The sequence below is a fragment of the Cebidichthys violaceus genome, unplaced genomic scaffold (assembly GCF_023349555.1).
Source record: "Cebidichthys violaceus isolate CVI_PGR_0920_01 unplaced genomic scaffold, fCebVio1.0.p SCAF_28, whole genome shotgun sequence".
NCBI lineage: Eukaryota > Metazoa > Chordata > Actinopteri > Perciformes > Stichaeidae > Cebidichthys > Cebidichthys violaceus.
Window position 1 is genome coordinate 4,152,507 of NW_027176461.1, and position 25,739 is coordinate 4,178,245.

The 25,739-nt window shown below is 42.3% G+C and overlaps 1 protein-coding gene and 2 long non-coding RNA genes across 7 annotated transcripts; 1 reads left to right on the top strand and 2 right to left on the bottom strand.

The window, feature by feature from the left end:
- Positions 1–3,365: 3,365 nt before the first annotated feature.
- On the bottom strand, positions 3,366–4,072 carry LOC137880458 (uncharacterized). The gene is made up of 4 exons (XR_011103809.1): positions 4,015–4,072; positions 3,865–3,921; positions 3,705–3,761; positions 3,366–3,500 (listed from the first exon to the last, which is right to left on the bottom strand). It is a non-coding gene; the product is annotated as an uncharacterized lncRNA (long non-coding RNA).
- A 2,003-nt stretch (positions 4,073–6,075) lies between these two features.
- LOC137880459 (uncharacterized) lies at positions 6,076–7,137 on the bottom strand. Its single transcript, XR_011103810.1, has 5 exons — positions 6,962–7,137; positions 6,839–6,878; positions 6,539–6,678; positions 6,409–6,432; positions 6,076–6,309 (listed from the first exon to the last, which is right to left on the bottom strand). It is a non-coding gene; the product is annotated as an uncharacterized lncRNA (long non-coding RNA).
- Positions 7,138–9,121: 1,984 nt separating this feature from the next.
- On the top strand, positions 9,122–24,817 carry LOC137880409 (coiled-coil domain-containing protein 9B). 5 transcript variants are annotated; one of them, XM_068721772.1, is made up of 14 exons: positions 11,643–11,887; positions 13,886–13,993; positions 14,142–14,246; positions 14,391–14,546; positions 15,463–15,612; positions 17,828–17,890; positions 19,489–19,667; positions 21,066–21,115; positions 21,226–21,261; positions 21,470–21,566; positions 23,149–23,182; positions 23,268–23,856; positions 23,939–24,021; positions 24,399–24,817. In XM_068721772.1, the coding sequence occupies exons 1-14, from the start codon at positions 11,732–11,734 to the stop codon at positions 24,423–24,425; spliced, it is 1,833 nt and encodes a 610-aa protein (XP_068577873.1). In that variant the 5' UTR covers positions 11,643–11,731; the 3' UTR covers positions 24,426–24,817. The 5 variants fall into 5 exon arrangements, with proteins under 5 accessions (XP_068577874.1, XP_068577875.1, XP_068577872.1 ...); XM_068721773.1 differs by lacking the exons at positions 11,643–11,887; positions 24,399–24,817 and adding an exon at positions 9,122–9,152 and having other exon boundaries at positions 23,939–24,265; XM_068721774.1 differs by lacking the exons at positions 11,643–11,887; positions 24,399–24,817 and adding an exon at positions 11,013–11,374 and having other exon boundaries at positions 23,939–24,264.
- Positions 24,818–25,739: the final 922 nt, after the last annotated feature.

Consider the following 25,739-nt stretch of genomic DNA (forward strand, 5'->3'; position numbering starts at 1 on the left):
GAAATTATTACAAGCACTACAGTGTTACTGAGTCAGCCAGTGGGGCAAACCAGCATGAAGCACAAATTAGGAAGATGAAAGATGTTTCAACACATTTAACAATTCTAATGCTTTGATAACTTGTCCTACATTACATCTAAACTGTTCTAACCATGTTTCACAAACACATTTATGTCTAAAAAGTTATGAAAATATTGTTGTGACAGATATGTCACATCGAGCTTTTAAACTTATAATTATCTCAGAAAAACCAATGTGAAATATTTGTCACAATAAGAAGAATAGTAACGAGCTGCTCAATTGATTTAAATTATTAAATGATTTTTAATTAAAATATATTCTTTTGTTGAATTCAAAAGACATTTAAACTAACAAAAATGTCAAAATGATTAAATTATTAGTCAAATGAATAATGAAAGAATTATGAATTGATGACAGAAAAATTTACATATCAGTAAATAAAACACACAAACTAGATTTAACTATCCTATTTTGGTCCTATTTCAAAGTAATTTCATTATTTTTTTGCAGTATGGATTAGAATGAATGATACAGTGTTCAGGATGCACTGAAGATCATCCAAGGAGAAGACATTTTTGTCTTGTAAAACAAATCTGAAAAAGATGTTTTGGTTAAATCTAACCAGAAAAGGTATAATGTTGATATGTGTTGGGGAAATGCAAAGAAAAGAGCAAATATTTGTTACCAATCAAAAAATAGGCCAAGTAATTTGGTTTTAAAATAAGGAAAACATCTATACGTAAATGTCCAATGTGACATATATGTAACATTTCAGATCTTTGGCACTGAGGGGTAGTATTTAGAAAATATTTTCCAAAATGTGTTCCATATGGTCCATTTAGTCTGTTTTATATCCCCTATAATTTTCCTTGAAGGAAAATTAGGTGTGGTCTCTGCCACTTCCCGTGTCGTCCTAGGAGAGGAACACAACTTCATAAGCATGCCTGTTTTCCTGCTGTTTGTCACAGATTTAAAGCACTGTAAAGAAACCAACTCACCTCGTCGCCTGTGATGGAAAGACAAAAACAAAACAAAGTCAAAAACTGCAAAGTTAAAGAGAAATAACACATACACAAAAATGTTTTTAAAAGCTTCTTTTTTTCTGCACAGAAAACTATTCCAAAACATTCTTAAAGAAATGTCACAATGAATCAAAGAGACTTACTCATGTTGTCTTGTTGACGGCTGCAGTAGAAAGTCTTTTCCTGGAGGGGGAAAGGAAAGCAAGGAGAATCATTAAGTTTCAGTCATTTCAAATCGGCAACAATGCTGCTATTCCTCTACATACCTGGTGCAGAAATCAAAAGGGTTTGTGTCTAATGTATGTGCTCAGTCTGCCTTTATAAGGTTTCTCATGCGATGAAGAATATGGGTGTGTTAGTTATGCACACGAGTCTCATCTTGTCAAATGTCACAGTTTTATAGTTGTAGGCAGGTGAGATTTGGGTTTAGCCAGGAAAACGACTGACAGTGTTTTTGTGCCTGAGAGCTGCTGACAGTTCCACCTCAAAACATTACATGAAGGATCTTCACACATATATTTATATATATATATATATATATATATATATATATATATATATATATATATATATATATATTATAATATATATATTATAATCTCTTAATTATAATAATTAAGAGATTAATATATATATATATATATATATATAAATCTCTTAATTATTATAATTTGTTTCTTTTTCTATTCCTTGTTTGAACTAATTTTAATTATTATATATTTATATAATATTTATTTATCACAATCCACAAAAATATGGAGAATGTGACTAATTAGTAGTAAATACTATAGTGTGAATATTGAATAGTAAAAGTGTACATCTGTGGACACTCCAGGCTGTGAGTGATGACCTCTTATGCTCCCGTTCAATAGAAATAAAGGAGGGTGTGGCACGGTTGCATTCTGAGTGAGGGAATGAGGGAATCTGATTTCTCGGATTACTGACGTGCGAGTTGTTGGTCAGACATTGCATCACCATTGAAATCAAGGAATTGTGGAGCTCTGTTGAGTGAGGGGCAGAGGCACAACAGTTGAGGACCATTGATAAATCTTAAATGAACTATGTCAGTGACAGAGGCTTGGTTAAGAAAATGCTCAAGAGAAATGCTGACTTGAGACCAGAGACTCAAAGAAATACATGCATTCAGCAGTGCAGAACATAAGGCAAAACAAAAACATGGCCCAATGGTTAACAAAATAACAGCAAGCAACTGTGACAGACGATGTTGCTGCTGTGGAGGATTTACACTTAGCTGCATCTGATGGTAGTTATGCAACGATGGTACAATCTGATCAAAATGCAGAGCAACAGTGTGAGAAAAGACAGCTTCTCCTGCTAGAAACTGCAGGCTCTGTGGTTGCAATAAGAAACAGCACTGAAACAGTTCAAAGGTGAACCGCTCGGTGCCTCTGCCCATCTGGATCCCGACGACTGAGCAGCTTATTACGGAGAGAAAGCTTTTATGTTTCTGGATTAAAAATGAAAACAACTGTTTGTCTTGACGAAAAGGACAACACTTTGCTTTTATAGTTTAGATGTTTGCTGAGCCCACTCACACTGTCCAAACAGGTGTTAGAATCAAACAGGAAGATTAGCATTGAGCTTCAGCACAGGCAGCCTCCTGGATAGTCGAACCCTTTTAGAATTGCCCGTCTACTAGCACCACCCTCAGGACAATATTTATCACACTTTATAAAGTCTATGATCTCCTGGTTCAGTTGTCGTTAAACTGGCTGTCAATGGGAAAATCTAACAGCAAAACTTGTTCAGCCAAGTTTAATATTCCAATGAATTCCAATAGGAATACTTCGGAAGTGTCTGGTGGTTTATGATGACTTTGGATCTTTAATATTCTTTTATCTTGTTTATAACATCACCATAATATGCTATGCATTTTCAAAAATATTCTGTCACTGAGTATTTGCGTTTCACTGATCTTTATTCTATCAGCATATTTTCTGTTGCAGCCACATACCAGTGAGTTCATGCTATTTTGGTAATTATGTCGCTTCAGTATTATATTGTGGGGACTGATTGATTCGTATTGTCGCTTATTATCATCCTGACTTCTATTGCATTTCATTTCACCAACTCCATCTGTTCATCCTGCGCTGAAGTTCTGCACATATTTGTTTGCCACTCAATGTTAGTCATGGCTGTAATACTCATAACAAGCTCACATCATTATATTCCTCCATAAAACACCGCCCTGCAGAGTTAACATCCGACTGTGCATATTTACCATCTTCAGATTATAGAGACGAGTTCATATGCATCTGTTTTGAATAAGTGTATATTATGTGAATAAGTAATAGACCCGTCTTTTCTTTTGATGGATTATTTTATTGGAGACGCATATATGTCTTTACATCACTATAACAGAACTGAGATTCAAATATTTCTCCATCAATTATCTCAGTCATGATCACCTCCACAGCGACCACCACATCATTGGCCCTGTAAAGAATCATAACAACAGCGATTGATGCATTTTCTTAAAAACAGAAAGATAAATGGCTCTATAGTTTTAAATCTAAAAGGTTGTGATACTCTTCCTGTAAAAGACAATGGGAAATTATTACAAGCACTACAGTGTTACTGAGTCAACCAGTGGGGCAAACCAGCATGAAGCACAAATTAAGAAGATGAAAGATGTTTGACCTTTTTTGGGTTCCGTCCCGGGCATATTGCGACCGGTGGCTCCTCCTCCTTGTCGTCCTAGGAGAGGAAAACAACTTCATCAGCATACCTGTTTTCCTGCTGTTTGTCACAGACTTAAAGCACTGTAAGGAAACCATTAAGGAGATGAAAGATGTTTTACCTTTCTTGGCTTCCATCCTGGGCATATTGCGACCGGTGGATCCTCTTCCTTGTCATCCTAGGAGAGGAAAACAACTTCCTGTTTTCCTGCTGTTTGTCACAGACTTAAAGCACCGTAATGAAACCATTAGGAAGATGAAAGATGCTTTACCTTTCTTGGCTTCCATCCCGGGCATATTGCGATCGGTGGATCCTCTTCCTTGTCCTAGGAGAGGAACACAACTTCATAAGCATGCCTGTTTTCCTGCTGTTTGTCACAGATTTAAAGCACTGTAAGGAAACCAACTCACCGCGTCGCCTGTGATGGAAAGACAAAAACAAAACAAAGTCAAAAACTGCAAAGTTAAAGAGAAATAACACATAAACAAAAATGTTTTTAAAAGCTGCTTTTTTTCTGCACAGAAAACTATTCCAAAACATTCTTAAAGAAATGTCACAATGAATCAAAGAGACTTACTCATGTTGTCTTGTTGACGGCTGCAGTAGAAAGTCTTTTCCTGGAGGGGGAAAGGAAAGCAAGGAGAATCATTAAGTTTCAGTCATTTCAAATCGGCAACAATGCTGCTATTCCTCTACATACCTGGTGCAGAAATCAAAAGGGTTTGTGTTTAATGTATGTGTTCAGTCTGCCTTTATAAGGTTTCTCATGAGATGAAGAATATGGGTGTGTTAGTTATGCACACGAGTCTCATCTTGTCAAATGTCACTGATAGCTGTAGGACAAGTGAGATTTTGGGTTTGGCCAGGAAAACGACTGACAGTGTTTTTGTATCTGAGAGCTGCTGACAGTTCCACCTCAAAACATTACATGAAGGATCTTCACACATATATTTATATATATATGTATATATATATATGAATCTCTTAATTATTATCTTTTGTTTCTTTTTCTATTCCTTGTTTTAACAAATTTTAATTATTATATATTTATACTATTTATCACAGTTCACAAAAATATGGAGTATGTGACTAATTAGTAGTAAATACTATAGTGTGAATATTGAGTAGTAAAGGTGTACATCTGTGGACACTCCAGGCTGTGAGTGATGACCTCTTATGCTCCCGTTCAATAGAAATAAAGGTGGGTGTGGCACGGTTGCATGCTGGGAACTTCTTTCATTCACACAGCACAAATGTAGAATGAGGGATTGTGATTTCTCGGATTAAATCAACGTAGAATTGTTTTGTTAGAGAGACTAATGTTAAACTAACACTTTTCTAGAAGCAGGGAAACAGTTGAGGACCATTGATAAATCTTAAATGAACTATGTCAGTGACAGAGGCTTGGTTAAGAAAATGCTCAAGAGAAATGCTGACTTGAGACCAGAGACTCAAAGAAATACATGAATTCAGCAGTGCAGAACAAAAACATGGCCCGATGGGAAATGTAGCGTGAGCGGCTCCTGCCCTGTTTCTCACAATTTCTCTGCTGCTTTTTATGCAGCTAAAAAGCTGGCACCTCCTTCATTTCATGTGTCACTCACACACGAGTCCTCCTCCTTTTAGAGCTGACACCGAATGTAACTGGTCTGATCCTGTTCAGAAGAGGAAGGATTACATACGTTTTAAATGACTATTTTATATAAGGCGTCTATGCAGTTTATATGGTTAATCACATCTATCATAAAGTGGAACAGGTTATAGGTTTAATCACCTCTATCAAGAAATAAAACAGTATATATATGTTTAATGGTTAAACTTTGAATCAAAAAGGTTACAGATTATAATAGTTATACTTTTATGCTTTCATACTTTTCTACAATCTTTCAACAGAAACAAAATGCATTTTCAAAATATTCTGTCACTGAGTATTTGCGTTTCACTGATCTTTATTCTATCAGCATATTTTCTGTTGCAGCCACATACCAGTGAGTTCATGCTATTTGGTAATTATGTCGCTTCAGTATTATATTGTGGGGACTGATTGATTCGTATTGTCGCTTATTATCATCCTGACTTCTATTGCATTTCATTTCACCAACTCGATCTGTTCATCCTGCCCTGAAGTTCTGCACATATTTGTTTGCCACTCAATGTTAGTCATGGCTGTAATACTCATAACAAGCTCACATCATTATATTCCTCCATAAAACGCCGCCCTGCAGAGTTAACATCCGACTGTGCATATTTACCATCTTCAGATTATAGAGACAAGTTCATATGCATCTGTTTTGAATAAGTGTATATTATGTGAATAAGTAATAGACCCGTCTTTTCTTTTAATGGATTATTTTATTGGGGACGCATATAAGTCTTTACATCACTATAACAGAACTGAGATTCAAATATTTCTTCATCATTTATTACAGCCACCTCTTCCACGACCACCACGATCACCACATCCGCGATCACCACCTCCACGACCACCGCGATCACCACCTCCACGACCACCGCGATCACCACCTCCGCGACCTCCACGACCACCGCCTCCTTGTCCCTTATCCCCCTGTAAAGAATAATAACAACAGCGATTGATGCATTTTCTTAAAAACAGAGAGATAAATGGCTCTATAGTTTTAATTCTAAAAGGTTGTAATACTCCTACCTTTCCACATTGTCCTTCTTCTTCCTGTAAAAGACAATGGGAAATTATTACAAGCACTACAGTGTTACTGAGTCAGCCAGTGGGGCAAACCAGCATGAAGCACAAATTAGGAAGATGAAAGATGTTTTACCTCGTTTGAGTCCCCTCCCGGGCATGTGAGCTCTGGCTCCTTTGGCTTCTCGAGAGGAAAACAACTTCATAAGCATACCTGTTTTCCTGCTGTTTGTCACAAATTTAAAGCACTGTAAGGAAACCAACTCACCTCGTCGCCTGTGATGGAAAGACAAAAAAAAATCAAAAATCAAAAACTGCAAAGTTAAAGAGAAATAACACATAAACAAAAATGTTTTTAAAAGCTGCTTTTTTTCTGCACAGAAAACTATTCCAAAACATTCTTACAGAAATGTCACAATGAATCAAAGAGACTTACCCATGTTGTCTTGTTGACGGCTGCAGTAGAAAGTCTTTTCCTGGAGGGGGAAAGGAAAGCAAGGAGAATCATTAAGTTTCAGTCATTTCAAATCGGCAACAATGCTGCTATTCCTCTACATACCTGGTGCAGAAATCAAAAGGGTTTGTGTCTAATGTATGTGTTCAGTCTGCCTTTATAAGGTTTCTCATGAGATGAAGAATATGGGTGTGTTAGTTATGCACACGAGTTTCATGTTCTGAAATGTTTGATAGCTGTAGGACAGGCGAGTTTTTGGGTTTGGCAAGGAAAACAATTGACAGTGTTTTTGTGTCTGAGAGCTGCTGACAGTTCCAGCTCAAAACATTACATGAAGGATCTTTACAGACCTTTAAGTGCAGGGGTGTAACCATAGGGATAAACCTGGCCCGCCCTAGCAATACAGGCTTTTGTTCTGTTCTGAATCAATAAAACTGTCTCCTTCATTTAAACTATACTGTTTGCTAAATAGTATACGAAACATAACATGCTGCCTATTTCATTAAATATCAAATGGTTAAATTGAACATATCTGGAATATGGTCACAGTCTGCGTATTTCGCTGATTATTCGTTGTGAAAGTGGCAAATAATGAATTCATGTTGACATGTTCTGTATTAACGGATTCTGATGATTTGAGCGCTGAAGTGTCAAGTTAGAGCAGACAAATCCTTTCAGTAACAAAAACATCAAGTTTAATGTGGATAATCTTACTAAGATCATGCGCATATACAGACGCTAAACTTACTGGCTATTGTAAACAGAATTATTTGAAATGACATCTTGCATTTAGCTAAAGCAGCAACCAACGTGTTCTACGTCTTAGTCATACATGGTACAAGAAAGAGATCATCGTTGAGTGATGCTTTTATTCATCCCTCGTGCAAACAGGTTCTGAAGGGTGCAGCGGTCCTAAAATACAGAGTGGCAGCGTTATGCCCAACCCTGCAAACCAAATCCTCGTTTAGAAGCCATGCAGTAAGTTTTGAGATTGCAAACTTAAGTAGTACAATACGTTATATGACATTATAAAAACACTCAAGTCATACTTTCGTATTTTATTTTAGGTCACAAAGGTATCAGCACCAAAATATTCTTAAATAATTCAAATTAAATGTGCGCATTGCCACTGTCTGAATGTAATGGATTGTTTTTACTGATGTGTTTAACCATGTAATTGCTTTAGAGGTGGAGTTGATTTTAACTACTTTTTATAATCTTGGGAAGTAAAAATTTAGTAAAAAGTACAATAATTGCCTCTAAAATGTAGTTGAGTAAGTAAAGTAGCAAAGAATGAGAACTCTAGTAAAATACAAGCAACTCAAAATAAAGTACTTGAGGGAGTAAAACTTCACCAGTTAATTATGCAACAGCACCGCCCATGAGGTAACCTGGACACTGCAGTGTTTTTTTGTTTGTAACCATCAGTTCAAACTGCAACAATAGCATGACCTTTGGGCCTTTGTCTCTCTGGGTATTTCTAGTATATCTTAGAGATCACAACTCTAGTACACAGCTTCACCCTCTTCAGGCATTTCATAAAACTAGGTTGAAAACGTCACGTGTTTCTCTAAGATCGCTAGAGGAAACAAAAAAACAAACAGGTGTGTGTCTATGTGAGTTTTGCAGGAGACACCCAAAACATGACCTGACCTAACCCGTCTTTTGTTCTCAAAACATCTTTGTGCTCTCATATTTACATCTATATGTCTCCTGCCAATGCACAAAGTTGAATGTTTGAAGTGCAAACCATCTACAAAAGAAACACTGTACGATCATATTCATTTGGGTGACAGTGTTAAAGCACTGTTATCGAAAAGTTAAGTGAAGAAGAAATGGGAAAAACTGCAAAGCGATTGTCTGATTATAGAAAACAGTGGAAATGCTGTTAACCATGAAATACCCACTTTTTTGGATAATATTTTGTACATTCATTTCATTTTGTACTCTTTATTTCAATTTCACATTATTTTTCATCGCATTATTGTTTCACTTATTCCAATTAATCTCCAGTAGATTTTGATTGAAATAATAAACATGCAATATTTATCGTACAATATTATGACATGTATTTTTAGGGCATCAACCGCAATGAATCGAGCAAATAGGATGCATGCAATGAAAGCAGGCTGGGGGACGGAGGCGTCCTCTTCCTTGTCCTCCTCTCCTCAGAAGTCAGGACTCTCCCTCACGTGTTGGAGGCTCCAGTTTAACTTTGATTTGTCGCCATCTAGTGGACATGGTGTGAAACAGCTTCATCTTTAAGATGGTGGTGCAGAATCCAGCTGATGTGGAGGTGAGTGCAGCTTTACTTTAATATCTCACTTATTTAACGTTATCTATCCATCTAAAGAAAAAAAAACTAAACTCAAAGTCTTTAAATTATGAATTTGAGTTACTGTGTGGACTAAAAAAAAGGGAATTATCAAATAATATCAAATATCAAAGTTGTCTTTTAGCCAACTGTAAATGCACTCAATAGCATCAATAATGCGTTATCCCCGAAAGTGAATCTGGTGTTATGTTTAAAAGCAAGTATAATTAACTAATTCTAAATAACTGTAATGTACATTAACCCGACAGTAAAACATATAGTATAAGGAAGAATTAATTTGTGTGAAGGATAGAACTATTTCTTAGACTTGCTAGCAGCGTGTTGGTCAGTTGTTTGGTCCACAACTTTGGTCCAGACTGAAATTACATATAATCTGTATTTTAACATTTTCCACTTGCTCCACCTGCTAAACTAACGGCATTCATATCAGCCTCAGCTGTACTCTAAGTGCTTAGTGCTAATAAGCTAATGTTAGCATGCTAACTCGCTAAACTAAGACGGACAACCAGAGTCTGCATTTAGCATCGCCACTGTTAGCCGCCACTGTTAGCCGGCACGGTGTTAGCATCACCACTGTTAGCCGCCACTGTTAGCATCGCCACTATTAGCATCGGCACGGTGTTAGCATCGCCACTGTTAGCATCGCCACTGTTAGCATGTAGCACAAAGTACAGCCCGAAGGTTCCTTGGTCTTGTTCGTTGATGTACAGGTTTAATTACCCTTAAATTAAGTTATAATATTAAAATTAAACTACCGGCTTATCCTTTATTTGACATTCAAAGATCATAAACCTGCTGTAACTCAAATACTTCACTAATTTCCAGGTATGTTAAGAGTCGACACATACGATCAAAACACAAACTTTTTTTTCGAGACATTTCTTAACATTATTTAAAAAACAGCTCAAATACTTGTAGGCTAAAATATGTTAAAAGCTTTTGCTCATTAGCAGGACTGATCCATGTAGAATGTAAGCAATGTGGAGTGAAATGTAGCTCAGACTGGTGACTTTCAAAGATGTGTTTGTTTCCGTAATGCTCTGACTCTGTTGCTTCTGGCATTTGTCCGCCAGGCTCCCGGTTTGCTGCATGACATTAGCTCTCAGACTTGGCTTTGGCAAAGGCAGCATGCCATGCATGAAGAATTGTGGGAAATTCTACAGACACCCCCCCCCCCTCTAGTCTTTAGGAAGCTTCTTTAGTACCCTAAACATGTAGTCTGGAGCTTGTAGGAGACGCAGCTGTTGAAACCACAGCGGGGACAAACAACACGCATCTCATTTATGATGTTGAGATTTATAGAGTGCCATGTTTTAATGTGAATGAGCCCTATCAGGATAAAAAAAAAAGAAGCTTGTCAAAATGTCGCGTGGTCACAAGGATATTACAGAAAAGACGTTTGAAAGCTCCCACACAGAAAACACACACAGCATGATTACATATAAACATTCTCAAAAACAGAAACAAAAATATTTGTATTTCTATATATTTGATGGAAATCATAAACGTTCATATACCATAAATTGTCAGCACAAATACAGACCCAAAGTCATTATTTACCAACCCTGAATGCCTTATATACACCCCTGGCTTTAGAGTAGAAAGAAAAATAATTACTAAATAATTATGGATATTATAAAACTATTATCTTATTGCCACTAGCAGTTTAATATGTAAATTTAAAAAAGCACAAGTAATAGTATAGAGTTGCTGCAGCTGCTAAGCATAAGATGACACATATAAATATATACGCAGTAAAAAAATATATTATAGTGTCAATTAGGCAATAGCGCCAATATTGTTAAAGATGGTGGGGAGTGGGACGGGATATAACTAGCATGCTTTGAGCAGAGGATAAGTGAGGAGGGGAAAGAGCAAGTGCTTTAGAGAGGGCGAGATGGAGTGAGAGAGCATATGTGCAGGAGGGTGGGAGGGTTGGAGAGAGAGAGAGAGAGAGCGAGAGAGAGAGAGAGAGAGAGATAGGGGGGAGAGGACAAGCGGATGGGTGCTGTGAAATCCGTTAACAGGGGAGCTCTGTGTGTTTGTTAGACGTCTTGGCTGCTTGCCCAACTTGGCTCATTGTAATCGAGGCATGATCGTCGACTCCAGGCAGCCCTCTCTGCCGCCTCGGCTGCCTCGCGTCTGGACCCAGCCCAGCTCTTACCGCTGACATGGAAAGACCCGTGAGTGCCTTCTCTCTCCTTCCTCTCCCTTCTCCTCCCACACAGCTCTCTCTCTCTCTCTCGCTCTCTCTCTGGTGTTTGGTTCCCCCCTCTACCTCGTCTGCTCTGTCGCAGATTTAGCCGTGGCTACATGCAGCGTTTCAGTTATGCTCTTTCTCTCCCCTGTTGGAGCTCCTGTAGGTGGCAGGAACGCTGGGCAGCGAGGAAGCCTTGGCAGCTTTTCTCTCTGCAGGGTCCCCCCCCCCGTCTCCCCCCCCCCCCCCTTCTCTCCTCTTCCTTTTCGCCTGCCTGTCCAGGCATGGGTGCCGTCCGCTGGCAGACCCACAACGTCTCCTTGTGTTTTGTGGTTGTGTATTGATGCTGCACACATCACAGAACTCGTCGGCCGAACCCAGAAGGGGTACCGTCCCCACAACAGAGTCTCCCCACTTTGTGTGTTTACTTCGGTCTCCGCCATTGGCCTCGCAGAGACTCCGGTCGGGCAGCGTCTCTCCCTTGCGCCTATTCTTGGTGGTATGTCCTCATGGTCTGTTGTGTTTGGATACCCTGACAACTAGAAGCCGTGAGGTAACCACTTTCCAGCCGCTTCTCTGAGTGAGTCCCAACTTTTGCTCACGCTCACCGTGTCATTGCAGGTTTGACACACTGCATTCAGGATGTGTAGCTTTTGTTATTTCACTATTAGTCTGTGCTGACACCTTACGTTCACTCAACAGTCAACTTCATCTCAGTGGCAGCTATTGTTTGCAGGCGAATCAGCGGCGTTGATTGAATAAGCACTATGGTTATTCCTTGCAGTCACAATGTGATGGCCTTTGTGCGCTTCGGTCTCTCGCGCGCTCGCTGTGATTCATCGTTCTGTGCTAATATCACAGAGAGCAGCCTCCACTCTGTCGTCGAATGACTGACTTTGGCACATCTACTTCCTGTGTCTGTCATGAAGGTCTGACCCCTTTCTACAGAGCGGGGTCCTTTAAAAGGAATTGTGTGTTTTCGTAGTTTCAACAAGCAGCGGAGGCAACTTTTCTATTGTCACTTGTCCTCAGCTCTGATTAACAACAGTCAGTGATTGATTCAAAGTGGGACACACTTGTTTTAGCTGATTGAGTCGAGAGTTCCTTTGTCTGTTGTCGTTCTTTGCGTATTCACAGAGCGCTGCTGTTTGTGGGCTGAATGAAAACTTTGTGTACAAGATGAAAATAAATGCTGGCCTGCAAAATGCAACCATCAAACTCATAACTCTGATCCCACCTTTTCTAAAAGGTTGACACATATTTATCTATCACAGCCTAACATCTGTTGGAAGTTACATTTTGGTGTCTTCTTAAAGCTTAAACTTCAAGCTGAGCGCAAGTGACCCATTTGTTTGAGAAAAGAAATGTCTTTTGTTGTCTTTGAAACAATATGTTGCATTTTATATGAGGGAGGAGCTGCCTTGTCACCAGTCTTAATGCTGAGGGTCGACACCACTTTCATGACTGTCCGTTACATGTGAAGCTACAGGCAGGCAGCTGGCACAGAGTCAAGAAAGTGAATGAGTTAAATTCCCCAAAATGTGGTGCTATCCCTTTAAAACAGGTTGCGCAGTACAGCGCTTTTAATGCGGCTTCTTCTTTCATTGCATCTGTGACGTGTCCTACACCTGACCTGAACCTCTAGTGATCTTGGTCTTTAAAGAGGGCGGTAGAGAGGAGTCCCTCCGTCACCATTCACAGTCACGGTCACGGTGAAGGAACCACACAAATCCAGAGAGACTTCACAGACCAGATTGGAGAGGGAACAGGAAGCTGCTGCAGGCTGAAATGAGATCTCTGTGTTGGGCATGGTTGACACCCCCCCCCCCCCTCATTATCACTCTGTGATAATATCCTATTCTTGCCTCTTTTGAATATTTGTGCACATTTCTTCATCTCAGCAGCTCGCGGGCCCATCTTTGCAGTTGACACAGTATGTTAAAGAGGGATTTTAAAGAAAGGAAGTGTTACCCACACACACACACACACACACACACACACACCTAGTTGCTGCTCCATGAGAGCGCATGGACATTTTCAGTACGGGGCCTCTTGTCGTGTGAGGAGGCATGCCCTGCTGACCGCATTTGGATTTTTAGGATGCTCAGCATATGCATTCTCTCTGTGTAACCGAGCTTCTTAATGAATGCTCCATCTGTGGTGGGTGTGAGAGTGTCTCAGTGCCGTGTGTTATCGCAGTGCACGCAGTGGTGCACTGAAAACCCTCAAATACCAAAAGCTGGCATGCATGCTCAGAGTTGTGATCATTGTTTTAATCAGATAGTTGCCAGTTTATACTTTTTCCTTGGCTACTGTTATTATCAAAGTAAGGTTGAAAAAAAGGGTTTTGTTTTGGCATCTGTACTCAACAAAATTCATACGGTGCATAAAAGCTAAAAATACAAAACAAGTTCAGTTAGTGCACTAAAGACAAAGTTTGCACACAAGGCCTTCATTTTTACATGTGAGGTTACTGATCTGATGTGTCTCTTCCCAGACCCCCAGTGAGATGATGCCCAAGAGGGATCATGAGCGGGACCAGGAGCTGGACAAGAAGATCGAGGCTCTCCGCAGGAAGAATGAAGCGCTCATGAAGAGGCACAAGGTAGTGCTTGCATGGAGAGAGGCCTCTGTGGAGTCCAAAATTCATCAGTTGTAGAAATACATGTCTGGGGCACGTGTCTTTTCTGTGAGAGCCTGGAGTATTTTTAGGCTTCCTGATTAATCTGTTGTTTTCATTGCGTCGTGTTTAGGAGGTGGAGGAGGACAGGAAGAGGGCAGAAGAGGAAGGAATGGCGCTACAGAGCCGCAAGGGCAAAGCTGAGGATCTTACCATCACAATCAGCAAGTCCACCAGTGTGAGTTTCTCAATATGAGCGGACGGACTTAAGAGCTGAAATAATTGTTGAAAAGCTCTTGCGTCAAAGCACTGCTATTATTGCTGAAAGCCAATAAGGATAAGAAGCCACAACATATTTGTTTGTGTCTCTGGTTGGGAGCAGGATAGTCGTGTGGTGGTCACGAAGCCATTCAGCGGTGGCTCACCGGCTGGGAAAGGACAGCAGGAGGCCGGGCCCGACAAGGGGGGGGAAGGTCCTCCGCAGGGTGCTGGCCGAGGCCACAGGAAGCAGCTAACGGTCACCATGGCTGGCAAAAAGGTAAATACACTTAAAGCGACAAGGACAATTATAGGAAACCTCCAAAAAAAACCCTGAGGTTATACTGTAATACATGAAGGAATAACACAAACGTAATTCCTCATTCAAATCAATAAGTGCACCTAGCTGAAAGCGATGTGATCAACCAATAGGTTTTAGGTTTAAAGCAAGTAAGATAACTCGCAAAGAAAGCAGGAGCACTTAAGAGTGATGGATATGCAGTGTAGAGTTTGTCCAGTGATGCATTCTGCAGAAGTGTGGCTGGGATAGGTCGGACAACCGACAACATTTTGGATGTTATTATTATTTTTTTTTATTGTTAACACGTTACACATGTTATGATTGTTATATAATATGAACTATTAACAAGACCTACATCTATATCAGATCCATGGAGTCAGAGCTTTTAACGCTACTCAGCAGGCGCTTTTTTTCAACTTTGCTTTGCTTTGATCTAAATGCTAACATTAGCATGCTAATATGCTCACAGTAAACCGAGTGTAGAGTGTTATCATGTTAATGTTTGCTCATTAGCAGTAAAAAAAGAGAACAACTGAGGCTGATGGTCATTAGTTTTGCAGGTAATTGTTCATAAGCCAAAGAATTGGGGATCCCCAAAGTCATTATGATACATTCTGTGGGCACCGTGGATATCTGTACCACATTTGCATCCAGTAGTTTTTGGGATATTTCCTTCTGGTGGACTGAAGTGTGTTGGTCCGACCGGCAGACTAGTGTGGCTAAAGATGTGCAGCTGTGAATGTTCTGATTTGTGCACATGAATGAAAAAGGTTGTATTACAAAATTACAAATTTCAACCCTGAAATGAATAATCTTTGTGCATGTTTTGGACATGACACGGTTTGGCTCTGTTGCTACACATATGATACCCTAATATGAGTAACTGTCTCTCCAGGGCAAGAGGGTGGTGAGCGAGAGGCCAGAGAGGAGGCCAGGCCCTCCGGACATCAAGAGCCCTACAGATGACGGACAGGCGAGGCGTGTGGAGTCAGCTGGGAGGGGGAATCAGCCACCTCACATGACCAAGAGAGACGCAGCAGAACAGGTCTGAATCGGACACTGTGAGCACTCCATTGATCGTACGCTTCAGCATTTAAAACCCCCGGCATGCACCCTCCTGCCCGTTTCCACTCCCTGACCCCCCCCTTTGTTCGTTCTCGTGCTGCACCGAAGTGTTTTACATAGATGTCAGACATGTGGGCTGGCCACTCCCCTCCAGTGATGGAGCACAATGGTCTGTGGACAGGAGGTGGACTGGGACTGTGACTGACTGGTGTGGGATCAACGGAGGGGGGCTACTAATAGAGCTGTTGGTAGATGTGCTGTAGAAACTCACCTTCAAAAAGGCCTGGATGCCTACTTCTACCTTTAGTAGGTTAATCCCACTCAGATCTGATAGATCATTTGTCTTCTCTTCTCCCTCTGTAGTGCCTTTGCTATTTTTTTAGCGAAGGAAAACTCACTCAAACTTTTGGGTTTAGATTCCTTTTGGCCTGTTAAGTTCACAGAGTCCCTCTAGGGCCGTGCAAGATAGATCGATGCTTTCATAGCTCTTGTCCTATCAAAAGGCCTTGTTATTGGTAGTATGAGATCAGAGATGGCATGTTTAACATCAACAGCTTCACTATATACTGTCGGTCTCAGATTCCATGTTTACCGCAGATACGGCAGAGGCACGTGCACATGCAGTGCCTCCGGCCAGGCTGTGAAATGCCACACTGTCATTGAACTACCCGCCCCCCCCCCCCCCCCCCCCCCCCCCCCCGGGTATGCAGAAACTCTGGAACAGCTGCTCTGCTTCAGTCTGACACACACACACACACACACACACACACACACACACACACACACACATACACACACACACACACACACACACACACACACACACACACACACACACACACACAGGCTGCTCAATCAATGACTTAATGCACAGCACAGACAGCTGATCCTCACCACTGTAAACACAGATGTGGGAGGGGTCTCCGAACACAAAGCCATTGGAGGCTCTTGCTAAATATGTATATATACATCTACCTCTGATTGGCTGATACGCTGAGCCGCTCCCTTTGCCTTTATTTCGGGTCTGTCCCCCTTCATTTATCATGTGGACTGCATCAGCACTTGAACCGTGGCCAGCGCTCCAGTACACCAGTCATCTGTGAGTCCCAGAGAACTGGTTTCCACGTGGTCCCTGTTTACATAATATGACATTTACATAATGAGAGCTGCAAAAGGGTGTTGATGGGAGGATGGCCTCTGAAATATTTTCTAATGAGCGTGTGCGTAAATACATAATGACTGCGAGAAGGGTGTGGTTATTTGGCAGAGTCGCAGGCAGATTGTAATGCCTGGAAGTACGTCAAGACAAAACTGTCAGTTCACACTCAGGAGAAAGGAAATGCAGAGGGAGGGAGTGAGGGAAAAAAAGGGGGCGGGGAGGAGGAGAGAAAGGGAGAGACTCCTGGCAGCCCACCGTCTGTTTCCAGCCTCCATTTCTCCTCTGCAACCTTAAGTGGTCTGCTCTCCTCTGGCACAATTGTTTCCCCATTCCCACCATCCTGAAAGGACCGATTTGATCTAATTAACATTCGACTGCCTTCTCACTGTGAAAAGGCTCATTATGCTACCAAAGAGACGGGCCTGGCAAGGTGCCAGTAAAGGGTCAGAGAGGGAGAGGAAGAAGGAGCGAGAGGAGAAAGAAGAGAAGAAATAAGGTAGTCAGGGGTCTTTTGTGTTTGTGTATAAGCCAGGCAGCGTTTGGGTGTGGGGAGGAGAGCGTCTGCAGGTGCACTAGACCACTCTGTCCAGCATTTATTGTTGCTCCTCCCTCGACACTGTTCAAATGTTGCTGTTAACGGCAACATGACTCATCCACTGTGATCGCCGGAGTACATCTTTGCAGAAGTACACTCAAAAAAACTAAATCCACACCTGCAATAAGGTGAGTTTCATTTTCCAAACCGCTGAAATTCAGCCACCTGCAAACTGCACTCTGCTTGGTGACCTCATTGCAGAGCGGACATTTAAAACTGACCCAGATGGTGCCAAATTAAGCAGTAGCACTATCAGTCCACTTGGGGGCAGTGTAGGCCCCCAAATCCTCAGTCTGTGCTCTCGCTTGATTTGTTTTCAAAGTTTAAGGCGGAAGTAATGTGCCTCTTTTCAACCGTGTTTAATTGGCAACAAGTTGCTGTGTCACCTTTATTGTTGTTGTGTTGATCTTCCTTTTGTTTCTTGTCTCTCCTCTGTGACAGGACGGGGTTAAACAAGGGCAGCAGCACACCGAGGACCAGCACAGGCTTTCAGAGCAATGCCAGGTACCACAATGCCTCAGTTGACAAACACACACACACACACACACAACATATTAACATGCATATTGCCACCATCTCTAATAGATGAAAACAAATGTAGAATACAAGGTTTCCACATGACAGCGCCACTATGTGAGCGCACGAAACACACAGGGATGCAAATATACGCTTGTCATCACAAACGCTCACATGCAGACAAGACGCAACACGCTCGTCCCCGTCCGCCTCCCGCCGGCTCACGTGTTAACGCTGCTGGAGTAGCTCAGAGCTGTCGCGCAGATCCTGCCTGCGACAAACAGGCTAAATAGGGAGGGTGGGCTTCAAAGGCACGACAAGTGATGCTGTTCGTGCCTCTCTGCCTCTCTGTACCTTGCTGGCTTTGCAGCTGGAGCTCAAGGGAATACGATGCTTAGAGTTTGTTTGTAGGTGTTGCGTAAGGGGTAAAGGTCACACAGCCGTTGGATTTGTTAGCTGCTTTGTTTAACAAATGAACAGGAAAACCTCTTCTGGCATTTTCAGGCCTAAACCAGTGCATCTATCTAAATTTCTCTCTCTCTCAGCACCGGCCAGACTCCCTGTGCTCCTCTACCTGCCTCGGCCCCTTGACAACCTCCCAGCGAGGCCTCAGGGAGGCGAGAAATTGAAAAGTGCTAATTAGCAGGGCGGCTGTGGTGTCAGCAGGAGACGGCCTGTTGGAACATGCTAGAAGCGGCCTCCCTTGTGGACACTGACGTTCTCCTGGGGCCAGAGGAGAGGGCGAGGGGGGGCAGAGAGATGAGCACAGATGCCATGTTCTCCAATAAATGTACACATGAAGGCAACATGTTTACTTGGCGGTGATTGGTCCACAACTAAAGGGACAACATCACCCATCATGTGCCGTTTCTCTCTCTCTCTCTCTGTCGTAAAATGCTGATTGTTTTTCCCTTTTACTCACACAATTAGATTTTTTTTTTTTGTTCTCCAGACAGCAACATCAAAAAACAGACACTCATAAGCACTTCCTCCCTCAGGGACTGCTGGTCTTTTACGTGCTTTCCATCGGAGCACGGCGGTGTTTGTAGTCCTGGTTCGCTCCAGGGCTTTTGTAACGAGAGCACACAGCCTCTGTCCCCTTTGATGTGTTAAAGAGCCTGCATCACATCTCTCTTTAGCATCAGCAAGCAATCCTTTCTGCTCTCGTGGCAGTAATCAATAAACAGGTTAAGAGGGGAATGGAGGAAGGGTATCTAATTGCATTTACTGGACACCATTTTCCTGGAATATTATCTCAAAGATTTTTGATTGTGTTGCCTTGCAGTCGTCACGGTAGACAAACAAGTAGCTCTTTGTATTTAAATGGAAGCCGACTGGAATTATCCGATACTCATCATCAGTGTTTACAGTGATGCAGCGCTTCGCATTTACAGTAAAGTGGAACCCATGAAAATAATATCCTTGTTTGCTCCTTTTCTTTTGAACCCCACTGATCTGTATATCGCCCTGTTGCTGTTCAGTTATTTGTTTAGAGATGAGGAAGCTGTTTCATGAGCAGCCGTGCTTGACGCGATGCTTCGGACGTATTGCATATTTCAAACACAACTGTTTTGTGTCTGCTAAAGGAGCCCGAGAGCCTGCAGGCCAGCACAGACCTCAACATCCCCACGTCGAAAGAGGAGCAGGAGGAGTATGTGAGGTGGAAGAAAGAGCGCGAGCAGATCGACAGGGACAGAGTGGCACGCCACAAAAACGCCAAGGGCCAGTGGAAACGGGCGTGGGACGTGGACAAATCTGAGAACATGTAAGGCTTCTTAGCACTCAGACTTCCCAAGGCACCGCTGCTGATGTCTTAGATTTCTTACAGCTGTCCCTCCGGGTGATATTTCATTGGCTCCCTCTATTTTTATATTGGAGAATTCAATTCAATTCCAGGAAATGGAATCTAATTCCAGTGTGTTATTTGTCCAGTTACTGTAGGTGTTGGGGATCTACGTCTCTATCCTCTAGTCTTCAATGAGTTATGAAACATTGTTTTACTTACATCGTGTAATTTAATGACATTGGCACAGCACTAATAATCCACCCTCAGTTGGGAAATATTATACATCGTCTTGCTGAGACTTCATGAGAAGATTGATGCCACTCTAATGTCTGTATGCCAGCAGCTAGCTAGCTTACCTTAGCATAAGCTCCACTTACACCGGCACACCTGTCACCTGTCGTCTTAAAATGATTGATTCGGAAAAATTTACCCCCCCCCCCCCCCACATAAAAATCAATTAAAGTGGAGGCAATGTCAGGCTGAAGATGAAAACAGAGTGTAACTAGTTGATATCAGGCAAAATCCCCCTGCCTAGCTAGCAGTTATTTTAAGAATCAATGCTTCACTCCTCTTCTTCTACTTCCGAAGTTAGTGCAAAGCGTCATTCACTGTTGGTGCAGATGTAGATAACAAACTAACCTTGAAGAACATCTGGAACGTCTTTCTATTTAGATTATTCAGTGGAAGGATCCGTTCGATGAGGCGCTCACGAGTCTAGATCTCGTGAAGTCGCGAGACATTGCTCAATTATTACGCAAAATAATTACCTTTCAGGCATGTGTCCTTGTATCCTTGTATCCTTGTTTGACCAGTTATGTAAGCAACAGTGTGTAAGCATATCTGGTTGTGTATTCTCACACTGTGAGGATTCAGTTTGATTACAGCAGGAATGAGATACAGCTCCGTCATTGTAAGTGTTTGTTAGATGTCAAACAAACCGGGCTGTGGTACAAAGAGTTGCGGAGTGAATGGATGTGCTGTTTAAGGAAGCTTCAAAATGTAAAGAGACAAAAGAGGAGCGGCTATTTTTAACTCGGGATAAGGGATGGAATACCTTGCCTTATTTGGCGAGGCTTAAACAAGGCCCTCGGGTAAGAATAGAAGAGGAAGTGTGTTTTTGATTCAACAATGTAGATAGCTTCACTGGATGTGAAATGCAAGAGTGTGACTCATGCAGCAAAAACCACTCACTGATCCTGCAGAATCTCAAATTTACATAACAGATGTACAATAATGATACTTGAATGTCAGAAGAGCCTGTTGATGGGGTGGAGATGGGCCGTTATGCCCCCTCAACAAACAGCGATTATGAGACATGAGCAAGACACATGCTCGCATTGGTTTGTGTCTCTGTCTTCACTGAACCTCTGCTTTTAGGTTTTCAGACAAATCCCTCCCTGACAGAGACTGGGGACCCTCCAGCAGAGGTGAGAAGATGAGGAAAAGGACCGTTCACGTCACAGTATGACGATAACGTGATGTTTCCATTACCTGAGTCCTGTTTCCTTTGTATTGAATCACTTTCTTTCTGTTTCAGGTGGACGAAATGCTAGAAGAGGATCGTCCCGAGCAGGTGCGATATCCCACGCTTCAATATTTAAAATCATCATACAGCGTACAGAAAAGCTCTGAGACCTTTTTGTGAATTCTTCTTATTTCGCATTCTGAGAGCATCTTGCAGCTATAATTTGATATTTTTGTTGAAACAGGAAATGAGAACTGTCTTTGTATGTAAAAAGTCATTTCATTGTGACTCAACCTTTGGTATTCTTCTGTCCTAGGTCATGAGAAGCGAGGCAAAGACAAGGGAGCTAAAGACGTGCTGGTGATGAGCAGTAAAGCAAAAGGCATAGATCGCCTGACTGGGAGAGCCAGGAGGTCAGTAGCAGCTGAACATCATCTACATTAGTGCCACGCACACAACGACCTGACGTTACAGTTGATTGAACACGGGGCACGATCTCTCACACACAGCCTCAATTAAGTGTTACGGGAAAACATACTATGACGAGTGAAATACGTGAAACGATTAAAGGAAGGCTGCTGTTCTCCAGCGCGTTCCCCCGGATGTCACGAGGCTCGATTTAGAACTTGTGGCAGCTGACTAAATAACCCAGAAGGCTTCGTTTGTGTCTCACTGCATGGATTTCTCTTTCTCCTCCAGCCATCCTGTGTTGTGAAACAAGCTTACTGTGCTGGGTGGGTGAGGAGGCTTTCAGTGTGTGTTGTTACACAAGCATTGCGTCATCTCAAAAAGCCACGAGGCCACAGACCCAGGAGTGAGGCATCGTGGCCTTTTAGTGTGAAAATGTAATGTGCCAGATGATTTTCCTCCCCATGCGTCTCAGTGATGGCGCTAGGAAAGGGTCAGGGGACGGTGCAAAACAGCATGCAGGCGTGTCCTCACAGACTCTTGTTAGCAGGGCGAGCTGCTTTCACAGCTGGGAATTACATTACATTACATTACATTACAGTCATTTAGCAGACGCTTTTATTCAAAGCGACTTACAATAAGTGCATCAACATTGGTAATCAAAAGAACTACGAGTCACCAGAAGTCATAAGTACATTTCCTTTTCCAAACAAGCATCTAAGAGCATGAAGCAGAGCATAACTCAGAGCCAAAGTACAGTGCAGAAACAAGAAAAACAGTTAGTGCTATAAGTAATACGAATACAATAAGTGCAACAAGCTAGTATGAAAACAATAAGCGCTAAGTGGAAGGCTCAGGGTAGCACTTCCTGAAGAGGTGGGTTTTCAGCCTGCGCCGAAAGATGGGCAGCGACTCCGCTGTCCTGACGTCAGTGGGAAGTTCATTCCACCACTGTGGGGCCAGGACAGAAAACAGCCGTCACCGGGTCGATCGGCCGCCAGGACCTCTGAGCGACGGGGCGACCGATCGCCCCGAGGCAGCAGAGCGAAGTGGTCGGGCGGGGGTGTAAGGCTTGACCATGGCCTGGAGATAGGAAGGAGCTGTTCCTTTCACTGCCCTGTAGGCTAGCACCAGAGTCTTAGACTGGATGCGAGCTCTTACAGGGAGCCAGTGTAGAGAACGGAGAAAGGAAGTTGTGTGGGAGAACTTGGGGCGATTGAACACCAGGCGAGCTGCGGCTTTCTGGACAAAGCTCCAGAGGTCTGATGGCCGACGCCGGGGCTCCGGCGAGTAGAGAGTTGCAGTAGACCAGGCGGGAGATGACAAGAGCCTGGATGAGAACCTGCGCCGTCTCGTCAGTCAGGAAGGGACGGAATAAATTGTAGCGTAGCGAGCGGCAGCTCACAGGCCACTAAGGCAGCTGAGACTAAAGCTAGCTAGAGCTAACCTAAATACAGCCATCTGTCTCCACTTCTCTCATCCTTTACTTTCTCTTATAATGCACTTTCAAAGAGCAACAGACAACACACTCTTTTTAAGTTGTTACAGAACAGCTTTCAATAAAACTCCCTTTATTTATTTTTTTAGATGGCAGGCAAATGAAGACGGAGAGAACCTACAGGTGAGATATCAAACCTGTGTGAGTGTAAAACTGTCTTGCTTCATAAATGTCACTACAAACATGATTTGTCTATCTCATCCTCTAGTCTACTGACACATCGTTAGAAGAGTTTTTGGAGGAACTCGACGCCCTCACAGATGCCGAGGTAGAAGATCAGAAAGATGAGGACTCGAAATTGAAGCTGTCGCCCAACCCAAATTCACTGAGTGCATCTGAGGAAGCGAGTGGAACCGCAGCAGCCTCCACTCAGGGTAAGGCAGAGGCCTCGTCCCCGCAGGGTTCGGAGAAGAAAGTACGTTTCTCAGAGGCGCTCATCCAGGGGGCTCACACAAAGCAAACCACAGGCTCTCAGGACTCTGCCTGCTCAGAATCGAGAAGTGCGAGGTCCTTAAAAGCTTCCTCACCTAAACAGACCCAACACAAAGTGCAGGGGCCACAGCAGCCTCTGGAAAGTGCCAAGCAGGATGATGTCAGTCCTCAGGATCAGGGAGGTGGTCCGCCTGCTCCTCCTGTTGCCCAGCAGCAGGCTTCTGAACCTGAATGTATTAAAAAAGACAGCACCCTCCCCGCCGCTCCCAGCTCCCCCTCTGCTGAAAAAGCCTGTGCCTCGCTACAGCCGAGCTCTGTCCAGCCTGTAGAGCTCGCCAAGTGCAACATCAGCAACACAAACACAGGTACGCAATAGCTTTCGATGGAGCCGACATTTCTGCTATGCGGATGACATATAACTAAACTAGTGTTGGTTTTCTTTCAAAGAGGAACTAATAGACTCCGGCCTGTCTGTCCTGAGCCTGGAGTCGGGAGAAACGCACCCAACACACTCCACCAGCAGCGACAAGGTCAGTGTGAGAGACAGGAAGAGGTGGGAAGATCAATAGATGTGTAAATGGACCGAAGGAGGGAAGTGCAAATGGGTGATGAGTTAAATGGATGAGAGAGAGAGAGAGAGAGAGAGAGAGAGAGAGAGAGAGAGAGAGAGAGAGAGAGAGTATGTCTGTGGGATATACCTCTGAGGCCTGTTGGAGTGCACGATAAATAGTCCCATGAGAGAATGCCCCTTTACTTCATCCACCACTGAAACAGCTTGATAATATATAACTGCCTGCTGAAATTCTTAATGTAGAAAAGAAATGAATATAATTTGAATTACGGAAAATGAATAGGCTTTAACTGCTACTTTTATGTATGTTTTTCTCTTCTTTTTTTTTTTTTGCAGGCAAGAGAGCATGGGAAGATTGTTTGACATTTTCTGGACGTAAATACTGAAACCAAATCACAGCGACACAGAGCCTTTGCTTTTTTTGTATTTGCATTTTGCTTCAGGCAGCTCATTTGAGTTTCCCTGTCTATGGCTTTCACACAAAACCCTGGTTTAATTTTGCTGTGGCGCCTCCCACCTGTGTCTGAAATTTGATGAAGGAATGGTGAAAGTTTATTCCTGCTCAAATATTTTTTACATCCAAGCACTTTATAAGTATAAAAGTATGTGTACTGACAAATTTTTTTCAACATGTTAATACGCTGCTTCAGTGCAATATCATTGAATGTTTACATTTGTATGAACATGTCAGGGTACATATCAGGAGGCTACGCTTAGATAGCCCTTGGAAATAAACATCAGCCACAGTCAAATTATCTAGTGCCTGATTCTGCCTTAGAGGTAATTTCAATAAGTGAAGACTGTATTATGTGTTGCTACAGTAGTGACAGACCTGCAGTACAGTGTGTATTTGTACACATACAAACTGTGTGACTACACATAGTTTATTTATTGCTTCCTGCATCAGTCAAATGGCCTTTAACTAATCAGAAAATCACTTCAATATTAAAGGGCACGGCTGAGACTTATTGTCTTATTGGCCACTGACCAAAACAGTTAAGTTGTTAACTTCCTAGAATATTACTACTGACATAACAGTGTTTCATTATTAATTGTTACTAAGAACGTTTAAAGGGGGACTCCGTCCATTTTACACATCGAGCTCAGTGGACTCGTCATGGTCAGTGCGTTTTCAGCTTGTGTGAAGGAGCTTCATCGAGTCAGACAAAAAAAAACCCTGATGATGTCATAGTGATGTCATCAAGGTCATCTCAATTTGGAATTCCCTAATTGAACAGAAAGCGTAAGTTGAGAAACTTAAGGAGTAAAGTAAGGTAGATATGATCTAAGAAATGCTATCAAGTTTGATTATGGGAAATGTAGCATTGAGTTTTTTTTTTTTAAAGTTTGACCCAACCTAGTGACTAAAAGTCATATTTCTTTTTTTCAATATGTGTCTCCAAAGTCCCCAAACTTAATATAAATACAGGTCTTAATCGCTGGAGTCCTCCTTAAGTGTTAGGCTAACATTAAGCTAATTGCAAAATCCGCATTGCTGGTATAAAAATATGTGGCTTGGAGAATAATAAATGACACTGTGGAGCTAAAATCTCCCTCTTGCCCTTTAACACATTGTTATTGTGTTTTATAAAGTTGGCACAGTTTTACAGCTGAATCCCAATTATCTGCTCTTCCTCAGACTCTCAGTATGTGTTTCTCAGCACTTAATATGGAATG

Bases quoted from the DNA above. Each gene is read 5' to 3' on its own strand.
- LOC137880409 (XM_068721771.1), top strand. From the start codon at position 11,732: ATGCTGCACACATCACAGAACTCGTCGGCCGAACCCAGAAGGGGTACC. The intron at 14,547-15,462 runs GTAAATACACTT...CTGTCTCTCCAG, and splicing joins TCACCATGGCTGGCAAAAAG to GGCAAGAGGGTGGTGAGCGA. The intron at 15,613-17,827 runs GTCTGAATCGGA...CCTCTGTGACAG, and splicing joins AGAGAGACGCAGCAGAACAG to GACGGGGTTAAACAAGGGCA.